The following is a 25,594-nucleotide window of genomic DNA, read 5'->3' as shown; positions in this document are numbered from 1 at the left end:
TTTCTGCCCAATCTCCAGCGCCTCGAGCATATCCAACAGTGCCCGGTTAAACCTCTCGGGCTGAGGATCACCGTGTGGGTGATAAGGGGCAGTCCTGGATTTCTCAACCCCAAGCATAGTCAGTAATTCATGGATAAGCCAGCCCTCAAAGTCCCTCCCCTGATCACTATGGATTCGCCTGGGAAGGCCATAATGAACAAAATACTTCTCCCATAACACCTTCTCCACTGTCGTCGCCTTCTGATCCTTGGTGGGAAATGCCTGAGCATAGCGAGTGTAATGATTGGTGATAACTAAGACATTAGCGGTGTTGCTGGTGTCAAGCTCAATAGACAGGAAATCCATACAAACCAGGTCCAGAGGTCCCGCACTCAGCAAGTGCAACAGTGGAGCCGCCGATGCTGACAGGGTCTTCCTCCGGATGCAACAACTGCATTTCCTACAATAGTCTTCGACCTCCCCCTTCATTCGGGGCCAGTTGAACCGGTCTTTGTTTAATCCATAGGTCTTTTCCACCCCCAGGTGTCCAGAATCATCCTGTAAGGCCTGGAGTACAGTCTGCCGATACTTCTCCGGCAGGACCGGTTGCCAATGGCGGGTTGGTCCGGAGGCAAGATGACCCGGTACAAGTTGTGGTTCTTTAACTTTAACCAAGACCACTCCTTCAATAACAGAGGAACGGATGGGGGTTTCGCCTTCTCAGCCAATGCCACATCCCCCTTCTCTACCGCTGTCCACACAGTGCCAAGACCCGGGTCATTCTGCTGAGCAGCTGCCACTTCCCCCGGACTCAGTTCCGGCAACTGTTTAGTCCACAGTGCAGTCAGGTCACAGTAAGCTAGGGGTATGGCATCGTCAAAAACCCCCAAATGGTCCACGGCTTGCTCCAGCCTCCCTCTCCCCTCGGCCTTCACGGTGATAGCAAACTGACAAATCACCTTCACTCCAGGGGCAGGAACACTCTCCCACTCGTCGTCCTTCTCCTGTTCCCCGGCTCCCGACGTGACAAAGCATCCACATTGACATTCCTGCTTCCTGAGTAGTACCTCAGGCTGAAATCATATACCAACAAGGATGCCAGCCACCGATGTCCTGTGGCATCCTGCTTAGCTGAAGTCAAAATATAAGTGAGAGGATTGATATCGGTTCTCACCTCAAACTTGGCTCCGTACAGGTAATCGCCCAGCTTGTCCACCACCGCCCACTTCAGCCCCAGGAACTCCAACTTGTGAGTGGGACAGTTTCTCTCCGATGGCGACAAGCTTTGGCTGACAAACGCTACCGGTCTCAATGCATTGCCATGCTCCTGGTACAGAACAGCCCCTAGATCCTCTTGACTGGCATCCGTGTGCAGCACATATGGTTTCTGGGGATCGGCAAAAGCCAACACCGGGGCCTGGATCAGCGCCCTTCTCAAAGATCGGAATGCCTCTTCACATCGATCATCCCATCTTGAACCAAAAGGTTCCGCAGGGTTCCAGTATCCTCCAGCATCTTGCCTCTGGTCCCCCTTCCTTCTCTTTCCCAGCGGGGGATAGCCACACAACTGCTGAGTCAACGGGTGACACATTTTAGCGAATCGGCGGTAATACCCACAGAACCCCAAAAAATGAACGCAGAGCGCTCACTTTCTGGGTTGTCGGTCAGGTGGTCATGGCATCTAACTTGTTTGGATTAGTAGCCACTCCCTCTTGCGAAATGATATGGCCAACGTAGCTAACCGACGACTTGCAGAACTGGCATTTGCCCAGGGAAAGATTCAGCCCTTCCTCCTTAAACCGGCTTAACACCTTCAACAGCCTCTGCTCATGTTCCTTCACAGTCGATCCAAACACTATCAAATTCTCCAGGTACACCAACACCTCTAACAGATTCATATCCCCCACAGTCCTCTTCATGAGCCTCTGGAAGGTGGCTGGGGCCCCCGAAATGCCTCGGTGCATTTGTTCAATCTGAAAGAACCCCAGCAGGCAGATAAAGGCCATCAATGAGGCCCTCACTCATTGGGATCTGGCTTAAGTCCAGAACACTGAACCATTTTGCTCCACTCAGGCAAGCCAACGCGTCCTAGTCCCTCCGGACAGTATATTGATCAGGGACAGTTCGCCGATTCAAAGTCCTGTAGTCCACACACATGCGCACCCTCCCATTCTTCTTCCATCCTACCACTATTGGGGACGCATAAGGACTTCAAGACTCAGCTATGATTCCGGCTTCCTTCAACTTGTGCGAGTGCTGCCGCACATCCTCAACATCTGCTGGGGCCAGCCGCTGGGATCTCTCTCAGAATGGTGTGTCCTCCGTCATCTGGATGGTGTGGCGAGTGCTTTTGGAGCAGCCCACATCAAACTCGCTCCGAGAAAAAACAGCTTCCATCTTCAGCATCTTCTCCACTAGCCTGCGTTTCCACTCCGGCGATATAGGAGAATCCCCGAAATTAAAGGCTTCAGCGGTCAGCTCCCTACGATGCTCCGACCCCTCCGTTAGGGGTTCTCACTGGTGCGCTAGACATTAACGTCACCGGGAACAGATGTGCCAGCGGCATTCCCCTTTTAAAGGTGATTTCACTTGCCGTAGTGTTCCTGACACTTACGGCTATACACCTCGCATGTATCACCCCTGGTCTCTGCATTTTGGGTCTCACCAGCGCCCCCACAGGAAATCTTGTCTCCCCTTCAAGATCGTGCGGGGCGTTTACTAACAGGGCTTTGCCCGTCCGCACTCCAGGGAATCTGGGGGTCCCCATCACGATTGCTACCTCCCCTGGTCGGATCACCTGGAACTAACACCCAGCTAGACTCCACCTCTTTACCACACCGTCCAGCTACCAATTCTACCTGCCCAGTACCTTTTACCAAACTTAACCCCCGCACTAACGCATCTCCCGAAACTCAAAAATCCACTCCGCTCACTACACAGGCATACTGCACCAGTTAACAATCTTATCTCTGTCCATCTCCGCTCTGCTGCCTGCGCGATTCCACAGCCCATGTCAATCCAATCCCGGACGAGCCCCTACAAATGTAACGCTTACCCAACAGGCTGGTATATGAAAAGGAGATCCAGCCACTCACTAACCACACCTCCCTTACACGCAGGTGCTGTGAGAATCAAGTTTATGCCGCGCGCACACACACAGTATCAGACTCACACCAGATACCATTATGAAATACACTTTAAAGATTTTACTGATACTAAAAGAGTACTATGTAATACAGTATATATGAAAGAAAAGAAAAAGTAAAAGACGCCAACTTATCAAAGTTCAGTCAGTTTAGTGCACATCGTTGGAGCTCAACCATCGAACCATTCGTCCCCTTGTCACTCTCCTCTGACCTCCACGTCCTTGCATCTGGACCACCAAGCAGTGCAGCGCACATCCACCTTCCTCGGCGTCTTCTTCCCGATTCCCCTGAATAAAACTGTGAAAACCCCCAAGCTCCCAGCCTCACAAGACAAAATAACATTCCCCATTGGTTAACAAATGAATACAATCCCCATATCAGCAAGTCTGAAGCTAAACAACTGTGAGATAAAACACTTATCAGACAAAGCATTCCTACTCTTAACAAACCAAAGAAACCATTTTGAGTAACATACACAGTACATTGTACATCTGAAAATAACACACCTGCTAGAAATGGCAACAAACTGTCAATTGAGAGAGGGGACATTGATTGTTATGTTGATAGGCAACACTTCACCTATGAGTCAGCTGGTTGGTATACTGCATCCGGTGCTCCCGATGTGGCCTTTTATATATTGGTGAGACCCAATGCAGACTGGGTGAACACCTGCGCTCGGTCTGCCAGAGAAAGCAGGATCTCCCAGCGGCCACACATTTTAATTCCACGCCCCATTCCCATTCTGATATGTCTATCCATGGCCTCCTCTACTGTCAAAATGAATCCAAACTCAGGTTGGAGGAACAACACCTTATATACCGGCTGGGTAGCCTCCAACCTGATGGCATGAACATTGACTACTCTAACCTGTTAATGCCCCTCCTCCCCTTCTTACCCATCCCTGACATATTTAGTTGCTTGCCTGTTCTTCATCTCCCTCCAATGCTTTCCACCCCTTTCTCCCGAGGCCCCCCGTCCCTTGATCCTTTCCCTTCTCCAGCTCTGTATCACTTTCGCCAATCACCTTTCCAGCTCTTAGCTTCATCCCACCCCCTCCGTTCTCCTATCATTTTGCATTTCCCCCTCCCCTCACTACTTTCAAATCACTTACTATCTTTCCTTTCAGTTAGTCCTGACGAGGGGTCTCGGCCCAAAACGTCGACAGTGCTTCTCCTTATAGATGCTGCCTGGCCTGCTATGTTCCACCAGCATTTTGTGTGTGTGTGTTGTGTTTAGGAAGTTGTGCCAGAGATGTTCCATCATACTTTGCAGTGGAACCTTTCACTACCAATGATAATGCACAGACGCAATGCATTTTCAAAATGCATTTCTTTACTCTCCCAGCGTGGAAAGCGTACCAATTGTTTAACACTATCACTACACTGTTATTGCTGATGGGTTTGTTTCTACTTGTTAATGCTTTAACAGCCACTCATGTTATAGAGGCAAATAGAGTTCATGGAGGGCTGAGAAGCAGCAGAGTGAAAAAGAATGATCCAGAGGTGGAGCACCATAAAAAAATCGATAATTGTGTTTTCCACTGTTGTGGAACCCTTATATTGTATATACTACTAATTCGGAATTACTTTTACACTGACAGATATTTGAACACACCACCTTATATCCTGCAACAGTCTGGGTTCATGTTGCAGTTTCTCTGTACCTGCACCAACACGTGTATCTACACTCTGTAACAGAGGAAATTCAGGGAGGAGCTGAAAGGAAGAGTCAAACGTCTATTTACATTAAATGGTCGGCTCTGTTGGTAAAACGTAAGTCACGTTTACGGGATTTAAAATGCATTTCTGTTATTTATATGTCTGGTAAATGTGTCTATGTTCCTTCAGTCAGGTGAGCGAGTGCTCATGGTTGTTTGTTTTCAGTAAGGTCAGCAAAATTACTTAAATTATGTAGGTGAGGAACCAACAAAAAGGTACTGATGTGATTGCTACAACAGCAGAAATTGTACTCAAAATGTCAGATTAATGCTAGAATCTGGGGACCAGCTACGTGAAGCCACTATCAACTTTTGTTACATTAGTAAAATTCTGTTCTAATTCACTGGACTATGGATCATTCCCAGGATTTCTGAAAAACAGAAAAAGCATGGAAAACTGAGACGGAATAGTATCAGATATGCAGCTGAGGCAATTCTTCATATCCCTTCTCGTGTAAGGATGTGAAAGGTTACAGGGAGAATGCGGGGGAATATGTTTGAGGGGTACAATAAATCAAACATGATGGATCAATGCAAGGATTTAATGTGGAAACTTTATAAAGCATTGGTGAGCTTTCCTTGGAGTATTATGAGCAGGGTTGCCTACCTTCTCTTAGAAAGGATGTGCTAAACCTTGGAGAGGTTTCAAAGGAGGTCACCAAAATGATTCCATAGGCTTGACATATGAAGACTGCTTGATTACTCTAGCCTGTATTCACTAGAATTCAGCAAAATGAGGAGTGATCTCATTGAAACCTATCGAGTGGTGCAAGGCCTTGATAGTGGGTGTGGCAATGATGTTTCCCCCGATGGCAGAGCCTAAGACCAGAGCACACAGCCTAGAATACAGGGGCATCCTTTTAGAATGGAAAAGAGGAGGAATTTCTTTAGCTAAAGAATGTTGAATCTTTGCCACATAAGGCTATAGAGGGCATCTTTATCTCCATTATACAAGACAGAGGTTGATAGATTCTTGAGGGTCAGGTCATGAAGGGATACGGGAAGAGGGCAGCACATTGGTGCTGACAGAAAATTGGATCAGCTATGATTAAATGGCAGAACAGATGATGGGTGAAATGGAGAACATATGGCCTTACGTCTTATGTCCTTCCAGCAGAAACTGAGTCAGGACAGAATACATGAAATACAAACAAACAAGGCAGTAAGTGCAGAAAATGCCAAGGGAAACCAGACACTATCCAACACATTCCAGGATCCTGCAGCAGTTTAACTTAATATGATTACTTACAAAGGAACAATCAAGTGGGAAATATCATTCACCAAAATCTTGCTTTAAAATGCAAACTCATGAATTCCGTCCATCATTTCATAAAGGCATCATAAATTCAAGCCTGATCCAATTTTAGAGTCAAAATCTTACTAATTATATGAAAATCAATACATTATTTCAGATAGGACAATCCATAGTAACCATCAGGATATAATATTACAGTACAAACAGGCAGCAACTTCCCTCAATAGATAAAATCATCCCAACACACACGTTCCTCGACCACTGGAGCACCTCACCACAGGCGTAATTTCAGTCATCAGTCAGACAAACAAATTACTTTCTCTGACAATCAGCTTCCAAATGTTGCTACTCTGTCATTCACTCCGCCCACTGCTGATACCCTTCTCATATGTTCTTACCCCAACTATCATCCAGAACCCCAAACTCTGCTCTGTGGTGAGCCATTAGGTCAGATGTTCGAGCGAATCCCTTTCCACAGTCTGTGCTGGTGAATGGCTTCTCCCCAGTGTGAACTCGCTTGTGTCTCCGTAGGGTGGATGACTGAGTGAATCCCTTCCCACATTCTGAGCAGCTGAAAGGCTTCTCCCCAGTGTGAACACGCTGGTGACTTTGTAGGGTGGATGAATGAGTGAATCTCTTCTCACACACTGAGCAGGTGAATGGCTTCTCCCCAGTGTGAATTCGCTGATGTCTCTGTAGGGTGGATGACTGACTGAATCCCTTTCCACAGATTGAGCAGGTGTATGGCTTCTCCCAGGTGTGAACTGACTGGTGTGTCAGGAGGTGAGATGACAAAATGAATCCTTGTCCACAGTCTGAGCAGATGAACGGCTTCTCTCCATTGTGAACTCGCTGGTGTCTCTGTAAGTTTGATGACTGAGTGAATCTCTTCCCACAGACTGAGCAGATGAACGGCTTCTCCCCAGTATGAACTCGCTGGTGACTCTGTAGGGTGGATGACTGAGTGAATCTCTTCCCACAGACTGAGCAGTTGAACGGCTTCTCTCCATTGTGAACCCGCTGGTGTCTCTGTAGGTTTGATGACCGAGTGAATCTCTTCCCACAGACTGAGCAGATGAAATCCCTCTCTGCAGTATGAACTGACTGGTGCCTCTGTAGGTTGGATGACTGAGTGAATCCCATCCCATTGTCTGAGCAGGAAAACAACTTCTCCCTGGTGTGAACTCGCTGGTGAGCCATTTGTTCAGCTGACCGGGTGAATCCTTTCCCTCAAATTCAGCAGATGACCAGTCCCTGCCCAGAGTGAACTGACTGGTGTGTCCACAGGTGGGAAGACCGACTGAATCGTTTCTCCCAAACAGAACAGGTGAACGGCTTTGCCCCAGTGTGAACTTGCTGATGTACCTTCAGTTGAGGTGACTGAGTGAATCCAGTCCCACTGTCTGAGCAGGTGAATGGCCTTTGCCCTGTGTACTTTGAAGGAAATGCCAGTTGGTCAGATGACAGAGTGAATCCCTTTCCACAGTCTGAGCAGGAAGGATGATCGACTTCTTAAATATCTGGACAGAGACTGAAAAACTGGCATGCCATGTTCAAGATTCCCGGAGATAAATTCCTTCTCGTTTTTAACCTGTAAAAAGATTTACAAAACTCATCAATGGGTGAAGGACAACATTTCAGATGAGATCACTTCAGTTGCCAAGGTGTGATCTGACATCACACTGTTAGAGTGACGTTCAACCCAAGATGGACAGAGAAATCATCTTCTGACTGGGCATAGTGCTGTAATCTGGCATGACCATCAATTCCCCAATGCTCTTCTTGTCCCTATAAGAATGGGGCATTTCTGCCATCTCTAATCTGTGAGCTGGCTCAGTTTGACACTCTCCATTGGTATTATTCCCTGTTCCCACTGAGGAGCATGAGTGCCTGGCGTGACAGTAACTGAAACACTCTCACGCAAATAGCCTTTGTTGATGGGATTTTCTTTCAAGTATTATTAATTTAAAGTTCCACAGTTTGAAGGTCATATAAAAAATTCGTGCTGAGATGAATGGTTGGTCCGCACTGTTGTTAAAAGGTCTGAAAGAGAATATTAGTATTATTTAAGATTCTTGCCACAGTCATAGAAAAACACAGCACAGAAACAGGCCGTTTGGGCCATCTAGATGTCTTGAACTATTTAAACTGCCCACTCCCATACCCCTACCATCCTGGTAGCATCAGTGAGCTACTGACTCCACATCCTGACAGCTTGGTGGTGATTGCTGGGGACTTTAAACACACCAGCATAAAGACTGTTCCCCAAATTCCTGCAATATGTGGATTTCAAAACCAGGGGAGACAACACACTGAACTTGGTGTATACAAACACACCACAGGCATACAAAGCAGCCCCCCGCCCCCATCCTGGCCAGTCTGACCACATATCTGTCAAGTTAACACCAGCCTATAAACCACTGCTTAAGGAGGTGAGAGCAGAGAAAAGACAGATAAGGATCTGGCCAAAAGGAGCAGCCTCAGCACTACAAGACTGTTTTTTCGCACACAGACTGGATCATATTCAAAACAGCAGTCTCCTATGATGACCATGTAGACATTGAGGAGTATGCAGAAGCAGTAATCAACTACATAGCCAAATGCACGGAGGATGTCACGGTGTTGAAAACCTTCACCGCACATGGTTATAAAAAGCCATGGATGACAACAGAGGTGCAGAGGTGTGTTCACTACTGAAGGCCCGTGACACAGCCCACAGATCGGGGGACAGGAGTACGCTTTGCTCTGTCTGCGCTTTCACTAGGGATCAGGAAAGCGCAAAGGGCCTACGCGGGCAAAATACATGGATACTTCTGTGACACAGGTGACACCAGACGGATGTGGCAGGGAATTAAAGCTCTGACTGACTACAAGCTCAGGCAGAAAACTGATAACAGTGACGCCTCTCTTCCTAACAGGCTTAAAAAATTCTTTGCACGCTTCGAAGCATCAAACACTACAGCAAGGGGGAGAGCCAGTCCCTTCTTACCATCGGAGCAGCCGGCTCCAATCATTGATTCAGAGCAAACATGGAGGACCCTCGCCAGGGTCAACCCACGAAAAGCGGGAGGCCCCAACAACATCCCTAGACGTGTGCTCAAGGAATGTGCTGATGTATTAGCAGATGTCCTGACAGACATTTTCAACATCTCCCTTAGTCAAGCCATTGTCCCCAGATGCTTCAAAACCTCCACAATCATCGCTGTAGCAAAGTAATCAGTTGTAGCCTGTCTGAATGATCACCGTCCCGCTACCCTGACTCCATTAGTGATGAAATGTTTTGAACGACTTGTCAAGCCTCATATCACAGCCAGCCTCCTCTCATTGCTAGATCCTCTACAGTTTGCTTATCGTCCAAATCGCTCTACGGAGGACACAAAATCTACCACACTGCACACAGTTCTCTCTCACTTGGACAACAAAGACACTCATGCCAATATCCTGTACACTGATTTCAGTTCAGCGTTCAATACCATCATCCTGCAGAGACTAGTGGAGAAACTGTCACTGCTTGGCCTTAACACTGCCATGTGTTGCTGGATTCTGGATTTCTTGACAGAGAAACCACAGTCAGTCCGTGTTGGCAGGAACATCTCAGACTCCATCACACTGAGCACTGAATCCCCACAAGGCTGTGTGCTTAGCCCATTGCTGTTCACACTGCTAACACATGACTCTGCAGCCATATTCGAGGAGAACCCGATCATTAAATTTGCTGATGATACCACAGTGTTGGGGCTCATCAGCAAAAATGATGAAACAATGTACAGGGAGGAGGTCAAACACCTAGAGAGCTGGTGCAGTGACAACAACTTGATGCTTAATGTCACCAGAACCAAGGAGATGATCGTCAATTTCAGACGGTCTCAGCCTGTCACATACCCCTCAGCATCAGCGGCTCCACAGTGGAGAGAGTGGAAAACATCAAGTTCCTTGGGCTGCAGATCTTTGACAATCTCACCTGGTCCAGGAACACCACTGGAATTGTGTAACGGGCCCCGCAGAGATTGCACTTTCTGAGGAAACTTAAACAAGCATCACTCCCCACTAACATCTTAACTACATTCTACAGAGGCGTGGTTGAGAGAGTGCTGACCTTTAGCATCACAACCTGGTACTCCAGCTGCAGTGCTGCCGGCAAAAAAGCCTTGCAGAGGGTGGTTAGGGGAGCAGTGAAGGTTACTGGGGTCTCCCTGCCTTCTGTCCAAGACCTCTTTCAGAGTCGATGCCTCCAGAAAGACACAGTACATCTTTAAAGACCCCTCACACCCTCTCCATGAACTGTTTGTTCTTCTGCCATCAGGTAAAAATTACCAGAGCATCAAAACTAAAACCACAAGGCTACTAAACAGCTTCCTCCCACAGGCAGTCAGACTGCTAAATAGATGCTCTACCTGACTCTGCTTTTGACACTTTTAACTTGCACTGGACTCTTATAACATGTTAACTGACATGTGGCTGTTTATTTTTTATGTTTATTATTTAGTGTTGTGTTTGTTATGATATGATTGCACTGCTCCTGGGAAATGCTGTCTCATTCTGCCCTGCAGACCTGATGTATGGTTAGAATGACAATAAAGTTTCTGAATTTTGAAACAAGTATTTGTCTAATATCCGAGCAGTAAGGCACGCTAGTGCTGCAAGGTGGGAGATGGGGGGGTTAAACTAAAGTTGCAGTGGGAATGGGAGCCTGAACAGAGAGTGGAGGGGTTGTGGAGATAGATGTTGTTAAGACCTCAGACAAAGTCAGGAATGAAAAAGTTGAGCATGGTACAGTGACTATGCTGAGGTCTGTATATTTCAATGCAAAGAGCATCATAGGAAAGGCAGATGTGTTCAGGGCATGGATCAACACCTGGATTTATGAAACTATGATCTGGCAACTGTGGACTGGGACAGGCCGCTTTTTGGCAAAGGTGTGCTTGTTAAGTGGGAGGTCTTCAAAGTGAAATTTTGGAAGTATAAAATTTGCTTGTCAGAATTAAAGGTAAATTTAGAAACTGTAAGGAACATTGGTTTGCAAGAGATATCGAGACCTGGTGAAGTGCAAAATGGAATTGCATAACAAGGATAGGCAGGTAGGTTCTGATGGAGAATGAGAAATACGAGAGAACACATAAGAAATAAATCAGTATGGTTAAAAGACGGCATGAGGTTTCCCTTGCAGCATGATGAAGGATAATCTTAAAAGGTTGCAGAGATAAATTAAGAGCAAATGGATTGCAAGGGACAAAGTTGGTCCTCTGGAACACCAGAATGGCAATTCATGTGTGGAAACAAAACAGATGGGGGAGATCTTAAATATTTTTTTCATCTCTGTTTACTCAGGAGACGAACGCAGAGTCTGTGGAAGTGTGGGAAAGTGGCTTTCACATCGTGGACCCTGTACAGATTAAAGAAGAGGTGGTGTTTGACATCCTGAGGCAGATTAGGATGGATAAATCTCCAGGGCATGACAAGACGCTCCCTCGGACCCTATGGGAGGCAAGTGCAGAATTTGTCGGGGCCCTAGCAGAGATATAGTGACAGGAGGAGGTATCAGGGGATTGGAGAATAGCAAATGTTGCTTCACTGTTTAACATAGAACATAGAAATCTACAGCATGTTACAGGCCCTTCGGCCCAGACTGTTGTGCCAATCATGATACCTACTCTAGAAATTGCCTGGAATTTCCCTAGTGTACAGTCCTCTAATTTTCTATCTAAGAGGCTGTTAAAAGACCCTATTGTACCACGGCCACCAGCAGTACATTCCACACACTCTTACCCCTGCCATCCCTTTAGAACCTAAAACTAAAGTCCTTCGTGTTAGCCATTTCAGCCCTGGGAGAAAGCCACTGGCTATCCACATGATCAATGCCTCTCATCATCTTCTACACCTAAAAAAGGCTCTAAACACAAGCAAGGAAATTATACATCACTTTGAGGATTTGTTGGAAATATACAAAACATGAGGGTACAAATCAGGCAAATGCAAGCAGGACTTTTCTACTGAGGTTTTGTCGATGACAACCAGAGGTCATGGGTAAGTGGAGAAGGTGAAAATTCAAGGGGAACATGTGGAAAACCTCTTCACTGAAACGGTTGTGACAGCATGGAATGAGATGCCAGCACAAGTGGTGCATGTGAGCTCAATTTCACCATTTAAGCAAAGTTTGGATAGGTACCTGGATGTAGGGGTATGGAGGGCCGTGGTCCCGGTGCAGGTCATTGCATCAGAGAGCTTAAATGCTTTTGTCATTGACTACATGGGCAGAATGGCCTATTTCTGTACTGGCCTTCTCCATGTTTCTATGTCAGAGCAGCTGGCCAAATTTGATTTGAAGTGAAAACTGGTAGGAATGACGACAGAGCAGCAATGGCTGGAATTTCTGGGAGCAATTCAGGAGCAGAGTGATCGATACATCCCAGAGAATTGGAAGCACTGGAAAGGCAGGAGGACACAATGGTGGCAGAAATGAGAAGCCAAAGTCAACATAAAAGCCAAAGAAAGGGCAAACAAAGGAACAAAAACTATTGGGAAGCTTTCACACAAATAGCCTTTGTTAATGTGCATCCAGGATTTTCTTTTATATACTGTCAATTTGAAGTGCCACAGTTTTAACGCCATGTAAATGTCTCCTACCCACGTTTGGTTGGTCTGCACAGCTGTTAAAAGGAATTAGAGTGAATATTAGTATTAATTAAGGTTCTTGTCACAGTCATGGAAAAGTACAACACAGAAACAGACACTTTGGCCCATCTAAACTCTCTACACACATACCCCAACCATCCAGGTATCTATACAAACCTCTACGTTTTTGAAATTGTGCTTGCATGTACGACTTGTGCTGTCTGCTCATTCCACACCCGGATGACTGTGTGAAAAAGTTTCCCCTCATGTTCCCCTTAATGTTTCACCTTTCACCCTTAGCCCATGTCCTCTGTTATAGTCCCACACCATCGCAGTGTTAAAAGCCAGCTTGCATTTACCCTATCTGTGCCCCTCTCAACTGTGGTATATCTCCATCAAATCTCCCCTCAATCTTCTACATTCCAAAGAATAAAGTCCTGGCCTGTTCAATCTTTCCTTATAACCCAATTGCTCCAGACCTGGCAACATCCGTGTGAATTTTCTCTGAACTCTTTCAACCTCTTTTACAGCTTTCCTGTATGTAAGTGACCAAAACTGCACATAATACTCCAAATTAGGCCTCACCAATGTCTTGTACAAAGTCAACATAACATCCATCTCCTGTACTCAGTACTTTGGTTCATGAAGGCCAATGTGCCAAAATCTTTCTTTCTGTCCCTATTGAACTGTGACACCACTTTCAGTGAAATACATACCTGTATTCCCAGATCCCTTTCTTCAGCAACACTCCTCCATGCCCGACCAGTCACTGTGTAACACCCACTCTGGTAGGTCCTACCAAAGTGCAATACCTCACCCTTGTCTGAGTTAAATTCCATTTTCCATTTCTCAACCCATTTTCCCAGCTGGTCCAGATCGCACTGCAAGCCATGATAGTCTTCTCGCTGTCCACTACACCACCAATGTTGATGTCATCCACAAATATGCTGATCCCACTAACCATGTTATTATCCAGATTACTGATATAGATGACAAACAACAACAGATCCATCACTGATCCCTATGGCACTGAACTAGTCACAGGCCTCCGGTCAGAGAGGCCATCATCCAATACCACACTCTGGCTTCTCCCAAAACCAGTGCCTCATCCAGTTTACTATCTCATCTTAAATGCTGAGTGACCGAACCTTCTTGACCACCCTCCTATATCAGACTTTGTCAAGTGCCTTGCTAAAGTCCATGTAGACAACATCCACCACCTTGAGACTCTATAACATTGGTTAGACATGACCTACCTATCCTTAATCAGTCAACATATATACGAGTTCTTTTATATCTTGTTCCTGCACATACATTCCAAAAGCTTTCCCCCTACTGATGTCAAGCTCACCAACGTACAATTCTCAGTTTATTTTTAGAACATTTCTTTAACAGCGGAACAACATTGGCTGTCCTCCAATCCTCCAGTACCTCACCTGTCACTAAGGATGATTTAAATATCTGTGCTTGGGTGCCAACAATTTCTGCACTTGTCCCCTGCAAGGTCCTAGGGAACAACTTGTCAGACCCTGGGGATTTCTCCACACTAATTTGCCTTAAGACAGCAAACACCACCACCTCTGTAATCTGTACAGGATCCATGAAGTTGATGCTGCTTTGCCTCACCTCTATAGACTCTGTGCCTGTCTCCTCTGTAAATACGGAGCCAAAAAAAAAATCTCTCACCTCTATTTTGTCTCTTCATATGGATTACCATTCTGATCTTCCAGAGGATTATTTTTTTCCCTTGCAATCGTTTTGCTTTTATCTGCAGAATCCCTGAAGCACAAAACAGAGTTTTGAGGCTAGGCAGACAGGTTTTATGGAATATAAAAAATGCAAGAAAACACATAAGAAATAAATCAGGATGGCTAAAAGAAGGCAGGAGGTTGCCCTCACAGAAAAAATAAAGATAATCCTCAGAGATTCTAGAGATATATTAAGATAAAAAGTATTGCAAAGGACGAAGTTGGTCCTCTGGAAGACCGGCATGGCAATCAATGTTTGGAACCAAAGCAGATGGTGGAAAACATCTCAATTTCTCATGAGATGGATGCAGAGTCCATGAAAGTGTGGGAAAGTGGCACTAACATTGTGCACCCTGTACAGATTAAAGAAGAGGAGATGTTTGGTATCCTGAGGCAGATTAGGGAGAATAAATCTCCAGGGCATGACAAGTCTTCCCTTGGACCCTACGGGAGGCAAGTGCAGTAATAGTCGGAGCCCCTAGCATCAACCCTGGTGAAAGGGTGAGGAACCAGAGGATTGGAGAAGAGTCAAGGTTCTTTCGCTGTTTAACATAAAATATAGAAATCTACAACATTTTACAGGCCTTTCAGCCCACAAAGTTGTGCCGACCATGTAACCTACTCTAGAAAATGCCTAGAATTTCCCTAATGCATAGCCCTCTATTTTCCTAAGCTTCATGTACCTATCCAAGAGTCCCTTAAAAGACCCTATTGTATCCACCTCTACCACCACCTCTGGCAGTGCATTCCATGCATCCACCACTCTTTGTATGAAAAACTTATTCCTGACATCCCCTTGGTACATATTTTCAAGCACCTTAAAACTGTGCGCCCTCGTGTTAGCCACTTCAGCCGTGGGAAAAATCCTCTGGCTATCAACACAATCAATGCCCTCATCATCGTATACACCTAAAAAAGGTTCTAAACATAAACAAGGAAATTAGGCGTTGCTTTGAGGATCTTATCAAAGTATACACAATTATGAGGGTATAGATAGCGTAAACGCAAGCAGGATTTTTCCACTGAGGTTGGGTGGATGACAACCAGAGGTCATGGGTAAGAGGGGAAAGTGAGAATTCAAGGGGAACATGTGGAAAAACTCTTCACTGAAATGGTGGTGATGGTGTGGAATGAGATGCCAGCACAAGTTGTTTATGGCAGCTCAATTTCACCATTTAAGAGAAGTTTTGATAGGAACCTGGATGGTAGGGGTGTGGAGGGCTGTAGTCCCAGTGCAGGACGTGGCATTAGAGAGTTTAAATATTGTCGGCTTGTCTAGCTGGGTCGAATGGCCTGTTTCACAGAACTTCTCCTTGCCCCTATGTCAGAGAAGCTGGCCAAACTTGATTGGAAAGGAAAAGGTAGGAATTACGATGGAGCAGCAATGGCTGGAGTTTCTGGGAGCAATTCGGGAGCTGAGTGATCGATACATCCCAAAGAAGTAGATGCATTGGAAAGGCAGGAAGACACAACCGTGGCTGAAATGAGAAGCCAAATTCAACATAAAAGGCAAAGAGAGCGCAAATAATAGAACAAAAACTATTGGAAAGCTTTTAGAAACAAACAGAAGAGAATTAAAAATAAAAATCAGATATGCTCAGGGCATTGAATTATGATTTGCAGTCATTAATGAGTCTTGATTGCACCCAACAGACTGAGGGATTTTGAGGAACAAAATATCCGAAGCTTCAATATCTCTTGAAAACTGAGGTTCCCTACACCAGTTACATTTCAACTTTTATTTTGGCAGGCACATACAGACTCTACACCCTCACAATTTCACTTCTGAAGGCCTCCCACTTACCAAGTACTCCTTTGCCAGAAAACAGCCTGTCCCAAACCACACTTCTCAGATCCTTTCTGATACCATCAAAATTGAACTTTCTCCAATTTAGAATCTCAAACTGTGTTCTAGACCTTTTTTTTCCTCATATTTACTTGGAATCTCATGGCATTATGATCACTAGATTCAAAGTGTTCCCATACAGTAATTTCTGTCACTAGCACTGGATCATTTCTAATAGCTTATTGCACACTCCTATGTTGGAAATTCTACATGCTGATTAAGGACACATTTGACAAACAACCCCAGCTAGTCTTTTTACAACACGGGAGACCCTGTCAATATTTGGAAAGTTAAAATCATTTACTATATCAACATTTGTTTCTTGGCATGGATTGAAATCTCTCTACAAATTTTTTCCTCTAAATCACTCAGTCTGTTTGGTGCAAGCAAGTCCCAGTATTGGCTACAACATCTTGATTCCATGCCCTCAGCTCATCTGGCTTTTCTATGATGCTTCCTGCATTGTGATATACACAGCTCAGCACATTCATCGCACCATGCTCAACCTTTCGATTGTTGACTTTGTCTGAACAACATCTGTCTGGGCGTCAAGAAAGTAACCTCTCCCTTAATGTCACAAAGACAAGGGAACTGGTTGTGGACTACAGGAGGAATGGAGACAGGCTAACCCCTATTGACATCAATGGATCTGGGGTTGAGAGAGTGAACAGCTTTAAGTTCCTCAGCATAAACGTCACCGAGGATCTCATGTAGTCTGTATATACCGGCTGTGTGGTGTGTGGCCGTGCAACTCTTTCACCTCAGACAGTTGAAGAATTTTGGCATGGGTCCCAAATCCTAAGAGCTTTCTACAGGGGCACCATTGAGAGCATCCTGACTGGCTGCATCACTGTCTGGTATGGAAACGGTACTTCCCTCAATCGCAGGAATCTGCAGAGAGTGGTACGGACAGCCCAGCACATCTGTAGATGTGAACTTTCCACTATTCAGGACATTTACAAAGACGTGCGTAAAAAAGCCTGAAGGATCATCAGGGACCTGAGTCAACCCAACCACAAACTGCGCCAGCTGCTACCATCCGGGAAATGGTACCACAGCATAAAAGCTAGGCCCAACAGGCTCCTGGACAGCTCCTTCCACCAGGACATCAGACTGATTAATTCATGCTGATACAATTGTGTTTCTATGTCATAATGACTGTCCTATGTATTATTTATTATAAATTACTAGAAATTACTCATTGCACATTTAGATGGAGAAGTAATGTAAAGATTTCTGCTCCTCATGTATATGAAGGATGTAAGTCATTTCAATTCATCCTCTCCGCTGTCTGTTCCATCATTCTGACTCCAAACACCCCCCCCCGCAACTTTAGTTTAACCACCCACTCCACCCCCCTTCCCACCACACACTAGTACTAGGAAGCCTTACCACCAGGATATCAGACCGCTGGTAGTTTAAATTCCTGAACTAACAAATCCCCTTATCAGCCCTTTCACGTTCCTCTGCAAGGTAATACACCACTAAAAGTTTCTGAAGTGGTCTACCTGTTGTCGTGGGGGACAGCCACAAGAGTACTCTGCAATGGCTATTTAACCTCATTCCCCTTCCTGACTCTCACCCAGTTTCCTGTGTCCTGCACCTTGGGTGCAACTCACCTCTCTTCATGTCATATCTATCACCCCCTTTGATTCCCAGATGATCTGGAATTCATCCATTTCTAGCTCCAGCTCCCTAATATGCAGGATTACAAGCTGCAGATGGATGCATATCTTGCAGGTGAAGGTGTCCCACCTTCCCAAAAATGTCTCATCTAATTTGTAATTTGTAATGACTGAAAAATTTTGTGCTGTGCAATTTTTACCCAGTGACAACAACATGTGTACACTGAATTTCAGAAAGAGAGGTATTTATTTTAACAGCCAGCAAATACCTGTTAATAAGAACGCTGATCTCCTCTGGGTTTGATCGAGTTCATCTGCACTCTCACACAACCTAAGTCGCAGGCCTGTAGTGGGTAATGAAGGATATTCTCACCAGAGCATTTGCACACCATCCATATCTGATTTGCTTGTTAAATGAAACTCTAAAAAATAAGATTTCAAAATATCACTCCACTTCTTTCCGCTTGCAAATTCTCCAGCAACTTTTCATCGCCACAATACACACAGGTAACACCAGTTTCCATACTGGACATAATTATTTCCCCTGAACCCTCCCACAGGTGACTGATGGTGGTGAACTCATTGATGGCAATGCCAATCATTATGAAGGGAAGAGCAGTAGTCTGTCTCATTAGAGTCTGGCACATTGGTGATGTGAAAGCTACTTGTTGCCCAGGGCAAAGATGTTTGATACCATTATGTCCCCAGAGAATGGGTCAAAAAAAATGTTCTCATGGGTAGAAAGGTTCAGAACAAGAGGACGTAGAACAAGCAACACACACAAAATGCTGGAGGAACTCAGCAGGCCAGGCAGCATCTATGGAAAAGAGTACTAATGCTGAGTTCCTCCAGCAATTTGCGTGTGTTGCTTGAATTTCCAGCATCTGTAGATTTTCTCTTGTGATTGGAGGAAGAACAAAGATGATTTTCTCAACTGCTGATGTAAAAGAATTTGTTCCCTTTCTCCGAGTTCCAAATCCTTGCAGTTAGATAGCTGTAGCTCAGCTCTGTCTCAGAGATCCATCAGCTCCTATTCCTTCATCAGCTGGAAGCTCCCCGGGACCTGTGTACAGATCGTGGGGCTGAGAGAGGGGGATGAGAACAAGACTGTCCCGGGATTGTGAACTATGGTATCCGGAGCTTACAGCAATTGTCCCTCATTCAGCGTTGCAATCCCGCCCAGAGATATCCTCTTACCTGCAGTCGAACTGCCCGAGACCTTTTGAGTACTGCGAGCACGTGTGATATTCGGGAACATCCAGAACCCTAATGCCTGCGCATTCGCTCAGTGCTTCAGCGACGGCAAAAATTGTTACCCAGAATTTTCTGGGTAACCATGGTGCCATTAAAAGTTTCTGCAAGCACTGGTTTCATGCCCATACCTCAGTTTTGTTTGGTGCAGAAAACTCAGCAGCTCTTTTAACACAGAAAGCAGCTCTAATAAACAATACAATTAATATCAGCAAATCTTCCATGTGTTTAATGCCAAAGTAGAACCTTCTTAAAAATGCAAATATAAAACACAAGTGATTTTGCTCTTGCTGGAAATGTAGACACATACACACAAAATGCAGGAGGAACACTGCAGTTCAGGCAGCAACTAAGCAGAGCAGTGCGCAGTCTAGGCATGCTGAAGGGCTCATCCGAAATGTTACCTATTTATACTGCTCCAAATTTGCTGCCTGATCTGTTGATTTCCATCAGTATTTTGCAGAAATTAACCACCATTTTTTTCAATCAACCTGTTTCCAAATGTTTCTGATCTTTCATTTGAAGCCACATCCTTCTGGTCCGATTCCTCTTCTTTCTCCTTATAAACTCTAGAGCCTACCTCTTCCTGGAGCCCCAAAGCCCTATCTCAGGCCGGCAACTCGTTAATTTCTGACTCTGCTCCATTGAAGATTCACCCTAATGATCTGAGCAGGTTAGATGCTTGTCAAGGAAGCATCGAACGCCCGACTCAAAGTGGGAGACATCTTCGCAGAAAGAGAGGCTCCTTGGAGAAATACAGAATAAGCTGTTTAACATTAAAAATATCAAAAATATATAAAAGACTAACAAACAAGGTGATAAATGCAGAAAATGCCAAGAGAAACCAGACACAGTCCAACACATTCTTGGATCCTGCAGCAGTTTAACTCAATCTGATTACTTACAAAGATACAACCAAATGACAAATTTCGTTCACCAAAATCTTGCTTTAAAAAAAACTCATGAATGACCTCCATCACCTCATGAAGGCACCATAAATTCAAGCATGATCCAGTTTTAGAGTCAAAATCCTTCAAATTATATGACAAACAATACATTATTCAGGTAGGACAATCCATAGTAACCATCTGGATATAATATTACAGGATATACATCAGGAACAACTTCCTCAACCATTATAACCATTCCCAACACACACATACTCCTTGACCAATGGAAAACTTCACAACAGGCATTGTTTGTGGCATCAGTCCAACAAACAAATTATTTCCTCCGTCAATCAGCTTCCAAATGTTGCTACTCTGTCATTTGCTGCCATGCCCACTGCTGATTCCCTTCCCATCATACGTTCTTACCTCGACCATCGTCCAGAGCCCCAAACTCTGCCCTGTGCAGATCCCCTCTGGTTTCTGACCCTGCTCCGCTAAACATCCAACTAATGCTTTCCCGCTCTGCTTTCAGTCTTCAAAGCACAGTGCTGTTTTCTAACAACCCCTCAGGAGCAGGGAAAATGACCCATAATGTGAAAATGAGCCATGAATAAGGAGGTTAACTATCAATGTCATTCTTCCTGAGCCCAAAGATTTGAGGGGCGAAGAACATATCAAACAGAACTGCAGTCAGCTCGACTTCTTCAGTCTACAGAGAATTCAAAAGAAACCTCTTCACCCACAGAGTGGTGACTGTTTGGAACCCATCACCACAGGGAGAATGAGAGGGGAACAACAGGGGAGGATTTAAAAGGACTGTCGTGGAACAGAATCACTGGCAGGGTCCAGCCTGCCTAAGTTGACTCTCTACTGTACACTAGGTGTGTTATAAATTCACTAAATACTGGAGACAGAATTTAAAACAGAACTGATTTATTTGTCTCAGATCCAGAATATTAAACTCCAGTCCCATTAAAGGTGAATGTGCAGCAGAAGAAACTCCTGCCATGCCCAGCGACCAGGGTGCAGAACTGGGTGTGGTGAGCAGCAGCAATAATTGCAGAGTTCAGCACCAACAGTCACTGTCAAAATTGCATCAGCAATGGTGATGGACAATTTTTACAGGTTACAAATGTCGATGGAAATCTCAAACACAACACACCAGTTTTGATGTCTCTGTCCAGATATTTAAGAAGTGGAGCAAGGATTTCACTTGATCATCCTTCCTGCTCAGACTGTGGGGAGGGATTCACTTGATCATCTGAACGACTGGCATGCCCGTCATTTTACAGCAGCAGAAGAAACTCCTCCTATACCCAGGGAGCTAATTGAAACTTTCTCCCCAGTGTGAACCCGGTAGTGTGTCACAAATATAACATGGTGTAAGGTTTCACTGCTGATGTAATGGCCTCTCTGCAGTATTTCACTGCTAATGAGAAGACGCGAATGGAGAGAGTGGGCCCTTTTTCTTTCATTTTTGTTTTCTTTACTAACCAGTGTGAACTCGCTGATGCACTTTCAGTTTACATGACTTAATGAATCTCTTCCCACAGTCTGAGCAGATGAACAGCCTCTCTCCAGTGTGAACTCACTGGTGAGCCATTAGGTCAGAGGACTAAGAGAATCCTTCCCCACAAATTCAGCAGATGACCAGTCCCTGCCCAGAGTGAACTGACTGGTGTGTCCACAGGTGGGAAGACCAACTGAATCCCTGCTCACACACGGAACAGGTGAATGCACTTGTCAGAATGTGAATTTGCTGAAGTACCTTCAGTTGAAATCACCGACTGAATACTTTCCCACTGTCTGTGCAGATGAATGGGTTCCCTGCCGTGTAAAATGACGGGCATGCCAGTCGTTCAGATGATCAAGTGAATCCTTCCCCACAGTCTGAGCAGGAAGGATGATCAAGTGAAATCCTTGCTCCACTTCTTAAATATCTGGACAGAGACAGCAAAACTGACATGTTGTGTTTGAGATTTCCATAGACATTTGTAACCTGTAAAAAGACCATAAGACAAAGGAGCAGAAGTTGGCCATTCGGCCCATCGAGTCTGTTCCGCCATTTCATCGTGAGCTGATCCAATCTCCCTTTTAGTCCCATTCCCCCGCCTTCTCACCATAACCTTTGATGCCCTGACTACTCAGATACCTATCAATCTCAGACTTAAATACACCTAAAGACTTGGCCTCCACTGACACCTGTGGCAACAAATTCCATAGATTTACCACCCTCTGGCTAAAAATGTTTTTTCTCTTCTCTGTTCTGAATGGGCGACCTGCAATCCTCAAGTCATGTCCTCTCATGCTAGACTCCCCCACCATGGGAAACAACTTTGCCACATACACTTTGTCCATGCCCTGCAACATTTGAAATGCTTCTATGAGGTTCCCCCTCATTCTTCTAAACTCCAAAAACAGTCCAAGAGTGGTCAAACTTTCCTCATATGTTAACCCTCTCATTCCCAGAATCATTCTAGTAAATCTGCTCCGAACCCTCTCCAATGTCAGCACATCCTTTCTTAAATTACTGCACACAGTATTCCAAGTGAGGTCTTACCAGTCCCTTATAGAGCCTCAACATCACATCCCTGCTCCAATGCTGTATTCCTCTAGAAATGAATGCCAATATTGCATTCCTCTTCTTCACCACCGACTCAACCTGGAGGGTAACCTTAAGGGTATCCTGCACGAGGACTCCCCAGTCCCGTTGCATCTCAGAACTTTGAATTCTCTCCCCATTTATATAATAGTCTGCCCGTTTATTTCTTCTACCAAAATGCATGACCATACACTTTCTGATATTGTATTTCATCTGCCACTCTTTTGCCCATTCTCCCAATCCGTCCAAGTTTCTCTGCAGACCATGTTTCCACAACACTACTGGCCCCTCCACCTATCTTTGTATTATCAGCACACTTAGCCACAAAGCCATCTATTCCATAATCCAAATCGTTGATATACAACGTAAAAAGAAGCGGCCCCAACACGGACCCCGGTGGAACACCACTGGTCACCGGCAGCCAACCAGAATGGGATCTCCTTATTCCCACTGTCTGTTTCCTGCCAATCAACCAATGCTCTATCCACGTATGTAACTTTCTCATAATACCATGTGCGGCACCTTGTCAAAGGCCTTCTGAAGATCCAAATACACAACATCCACTGCATCTCCCTTGTCTACCCTACTTGTAATTTCCTCAAATTGCAATAGGTTTGTCAGGCAGGATTTTCCTTTAAGGAAACCATGCTGAGTTCTGCCTATCTTGTCATATACCTCCAGGTACTCCGTAACCTCATCCTTGACAACTGACTCCGACAACTTCCCAAGCACCGATGTCAAGCTAACAGGTCTATAATGTCCTTTTTGCTTCCTTGCCCCCTTTCTTAAATAGCGGAGTGACATTTGCAATCTTCCAGACCTCCAAAACCAGGCCCAAATGTATTGACTTTGAAAGGTCATTGGCCATGCCTCCACAATCTCCACTGCTACTACCCTCAGAACATGAGGGTGCATTCCATCTGGTCTAGGAGACTTATCTACCTTTAGACTCTTCAGCTACCCAAGTACTTTCTCTGTTGTAATTGTGACTGTGCATATTTCTCTTCCCTGACACCCTTGAATGTCCAATATATTGCTGATGTATTCCTCAGTGAAAACTGATGCAAAATACTCGTTCAGTTCCTCCGCCATCTCCTTATCTCCCATTACAATTTCTCCAGCATCACTTTCTACCGGTCCTATATCTACTCTCACCTGTATTTTACTGTTTATATACTTAAAAAAGTAGTATTCTCTTTGATATTATTTGCTACCTTCCTTTCATAGTTCATCTTTTCCCTTTTAATGACCTTCTTAGTTTCCTTTTGTAAGCTTTTAAAAACTTCCCAATCCTCTGTCTTCCCACTAAGTTTTGCTTCCTTGTGTGCCCCCTGCTTTGCTTTTACTTTGGTTTTGACTTCTCTTGTCAGCCACAGATGCATCCTTTTTCCCCATTCAAAAATTTCTTCTTCTTTGGAATTTATCGGTTTTGCACCTTCCTCACTTCTTGCATAAACTCCAGCCACTGGTGCTCTGCTGTCCTTCCTGTGTTATGAATGTACCACAGCTCTGAGGGGCCGAAGGAGCGGGAGCAGCCCCCTCCTTCCGGAGAATCGCAAGAGCACTATTAATTCGGGTCTCGGACCCAGGCAAATGAGGGACAATGTAATGGTTTTGGTCAGGGCTCTTAGAGACACCTGTGCTGAGGGCATGACCCTGCTACGTGACAGCTACCACGGATATGGACACCCTCGGGCAATGTGGGGGTGGGGATTGCATCACCCTACTTTGATGGACATCTACAACTCTGCAAGTCAAGATAAAAGGGGACTGCAGAAGGCGGTACTCCAGAGAGATACACCAGAAGGACTCGATCGCTCAACGCTCCCGTGATAGCTGGAAGCCAGTCAAAAGCCACGTGCGCTCCGTAACTTCTCTGCCTGGGGAGCGGGTGGCTGATAACACCGAGAAGGACTTTGAACTAATAACAGGGAAACAACGCTCCCCTGATTCAACGGTGTTGCTTCGTCAAAGACCCAGGCAAGTTTTTCCTGTTTCTCCTCACTCTCTCTGAAACACGTGAAACCCAGCGATTCCCCAAAAAGACTGAAGCCTGCAGACTTCTGAGTGACTTTTATATTTCCAACGGACATTATATTATCCCTAGACAACAGTCGAGATTATTTCTTAATGATGATTATTGCTATACCCACGCTTTAGATTGAGTTTTGCCGATGTATATGTTCTGAATGTTTGTTTTAACCTTAATTTTGTGCCCCCTTTATGAATAAAACCATTTGAAAATAGTGTCATCAGACTCCAACGGAACTCTCTATCTTTGCTGGTGAGTCATCCAGTTACGGGATACGTAACACCTGATAGTGTCCTTTTCCAGTCAACCTCGGCCAGTTCCTCTCTCATGCTACTATAATTTTGTTTACTCCACTGAAATACCAACACATCGGATTTCAGCTTCTCTTTCTCAAATTTCACAATGAACTCAGTCATGTTGTGATCACTGCCTCCTAAGGGTTCCTTCACCTCCATCTCTCTAATCACCTCTGGTTCATTACACAATACCCAATCCAGTACAGCCGATCCCCTAGAGGGCTGAACAACAAGCGTTCTAAAAAGCTATCTTCTAGACATTCTACAAATTCTCTCTGTTGAGATCCAGTGCCGACCTGATTTTGCCAATCCACTTACATGTTAAAATCCCCCACAATTACCATAACTCTGCCCTTCTGGCAAGCCTTTTCTATTTCCTGTTGTAATTTGTAGTCCACATCACTGCAGCTTTTTGGAGGCCTGTAGATAACTGCCATCAGGGTCCTTTTACCCCTGCGATTTCTTAGCTCAACCCATAAAGATTCCTTACCTTCCGATCCTATGTCAACTCTTTCTAATGATTTAATATCATTTCTTACCATTAAAGCCACGCCACCCCTCTTCGATGGAAAATCCATCAGATTTACAAAATCCA

At 45.0% G+C, this 25,594-nt stretch overlaps 1 protein-coding gene across 10 annotated transcripts in view; it reads right to left on the bottom strand.

The window, feature by feature from the left end:
* Positions 1-3,157: 3,157 nt before the first annotated feature.
* Positions 3,158-25,594, bottom strand: part of LOC132394179 (zinc finger protein 239-like) — a 37,685-nt gene continuing 15,248 nt past the window's right edge. For 2 of the 10 annotated variants that reach the window (XM_059970006.1, XM_059970032.1), the window contains exons 3-5: positions 18,198-18,272; positions 14,396-14,488; positions 3,158-7,688 (exon numbers count right to left, since the gene is read on the bottom strand). In XM_059970006.1, the coding sequence (XP_059825989.1) occupies positions 6,482-7,297 (816 nt within the window). In that variant the 5' untranslated portion in view covers positions 7,298-7,688; positions 14,396-14,488; positions 18,198-18,272 and the 3' untranslated portion in view covers positions 3,158-6,481. Of the gene's footprint in view, positions 8,141-14,395; positions 14,489-18,197; positions 19,732-25,594 lie in introns of those variants that run through there. The other 8 variants (XM_059970023.1, XM_059970016.1, XM_059970052.1 and 5 more) reach the window with 8 other exon arrangements.

This window comes from Hypanus sabinus, chromosome 1, assembly GCF_030144855.1.
Source record: "Hypanus sabinus isolate sHypSab1 chromosome 1, sHypSab1.hap1, whole genome shotgun sequence".
Classification (NCBI taxonomy): Eukaryota; Metazoa; Chordata; class Chondrichthyes; order Myliobatiformes; family Dasyatidae; genus Hypanus; species Hypanus sabinus.
Note: the sequence above shows the minus strand (reverse complement) of the source record. Positions and strands in the feature narration are given on the sequence as shown.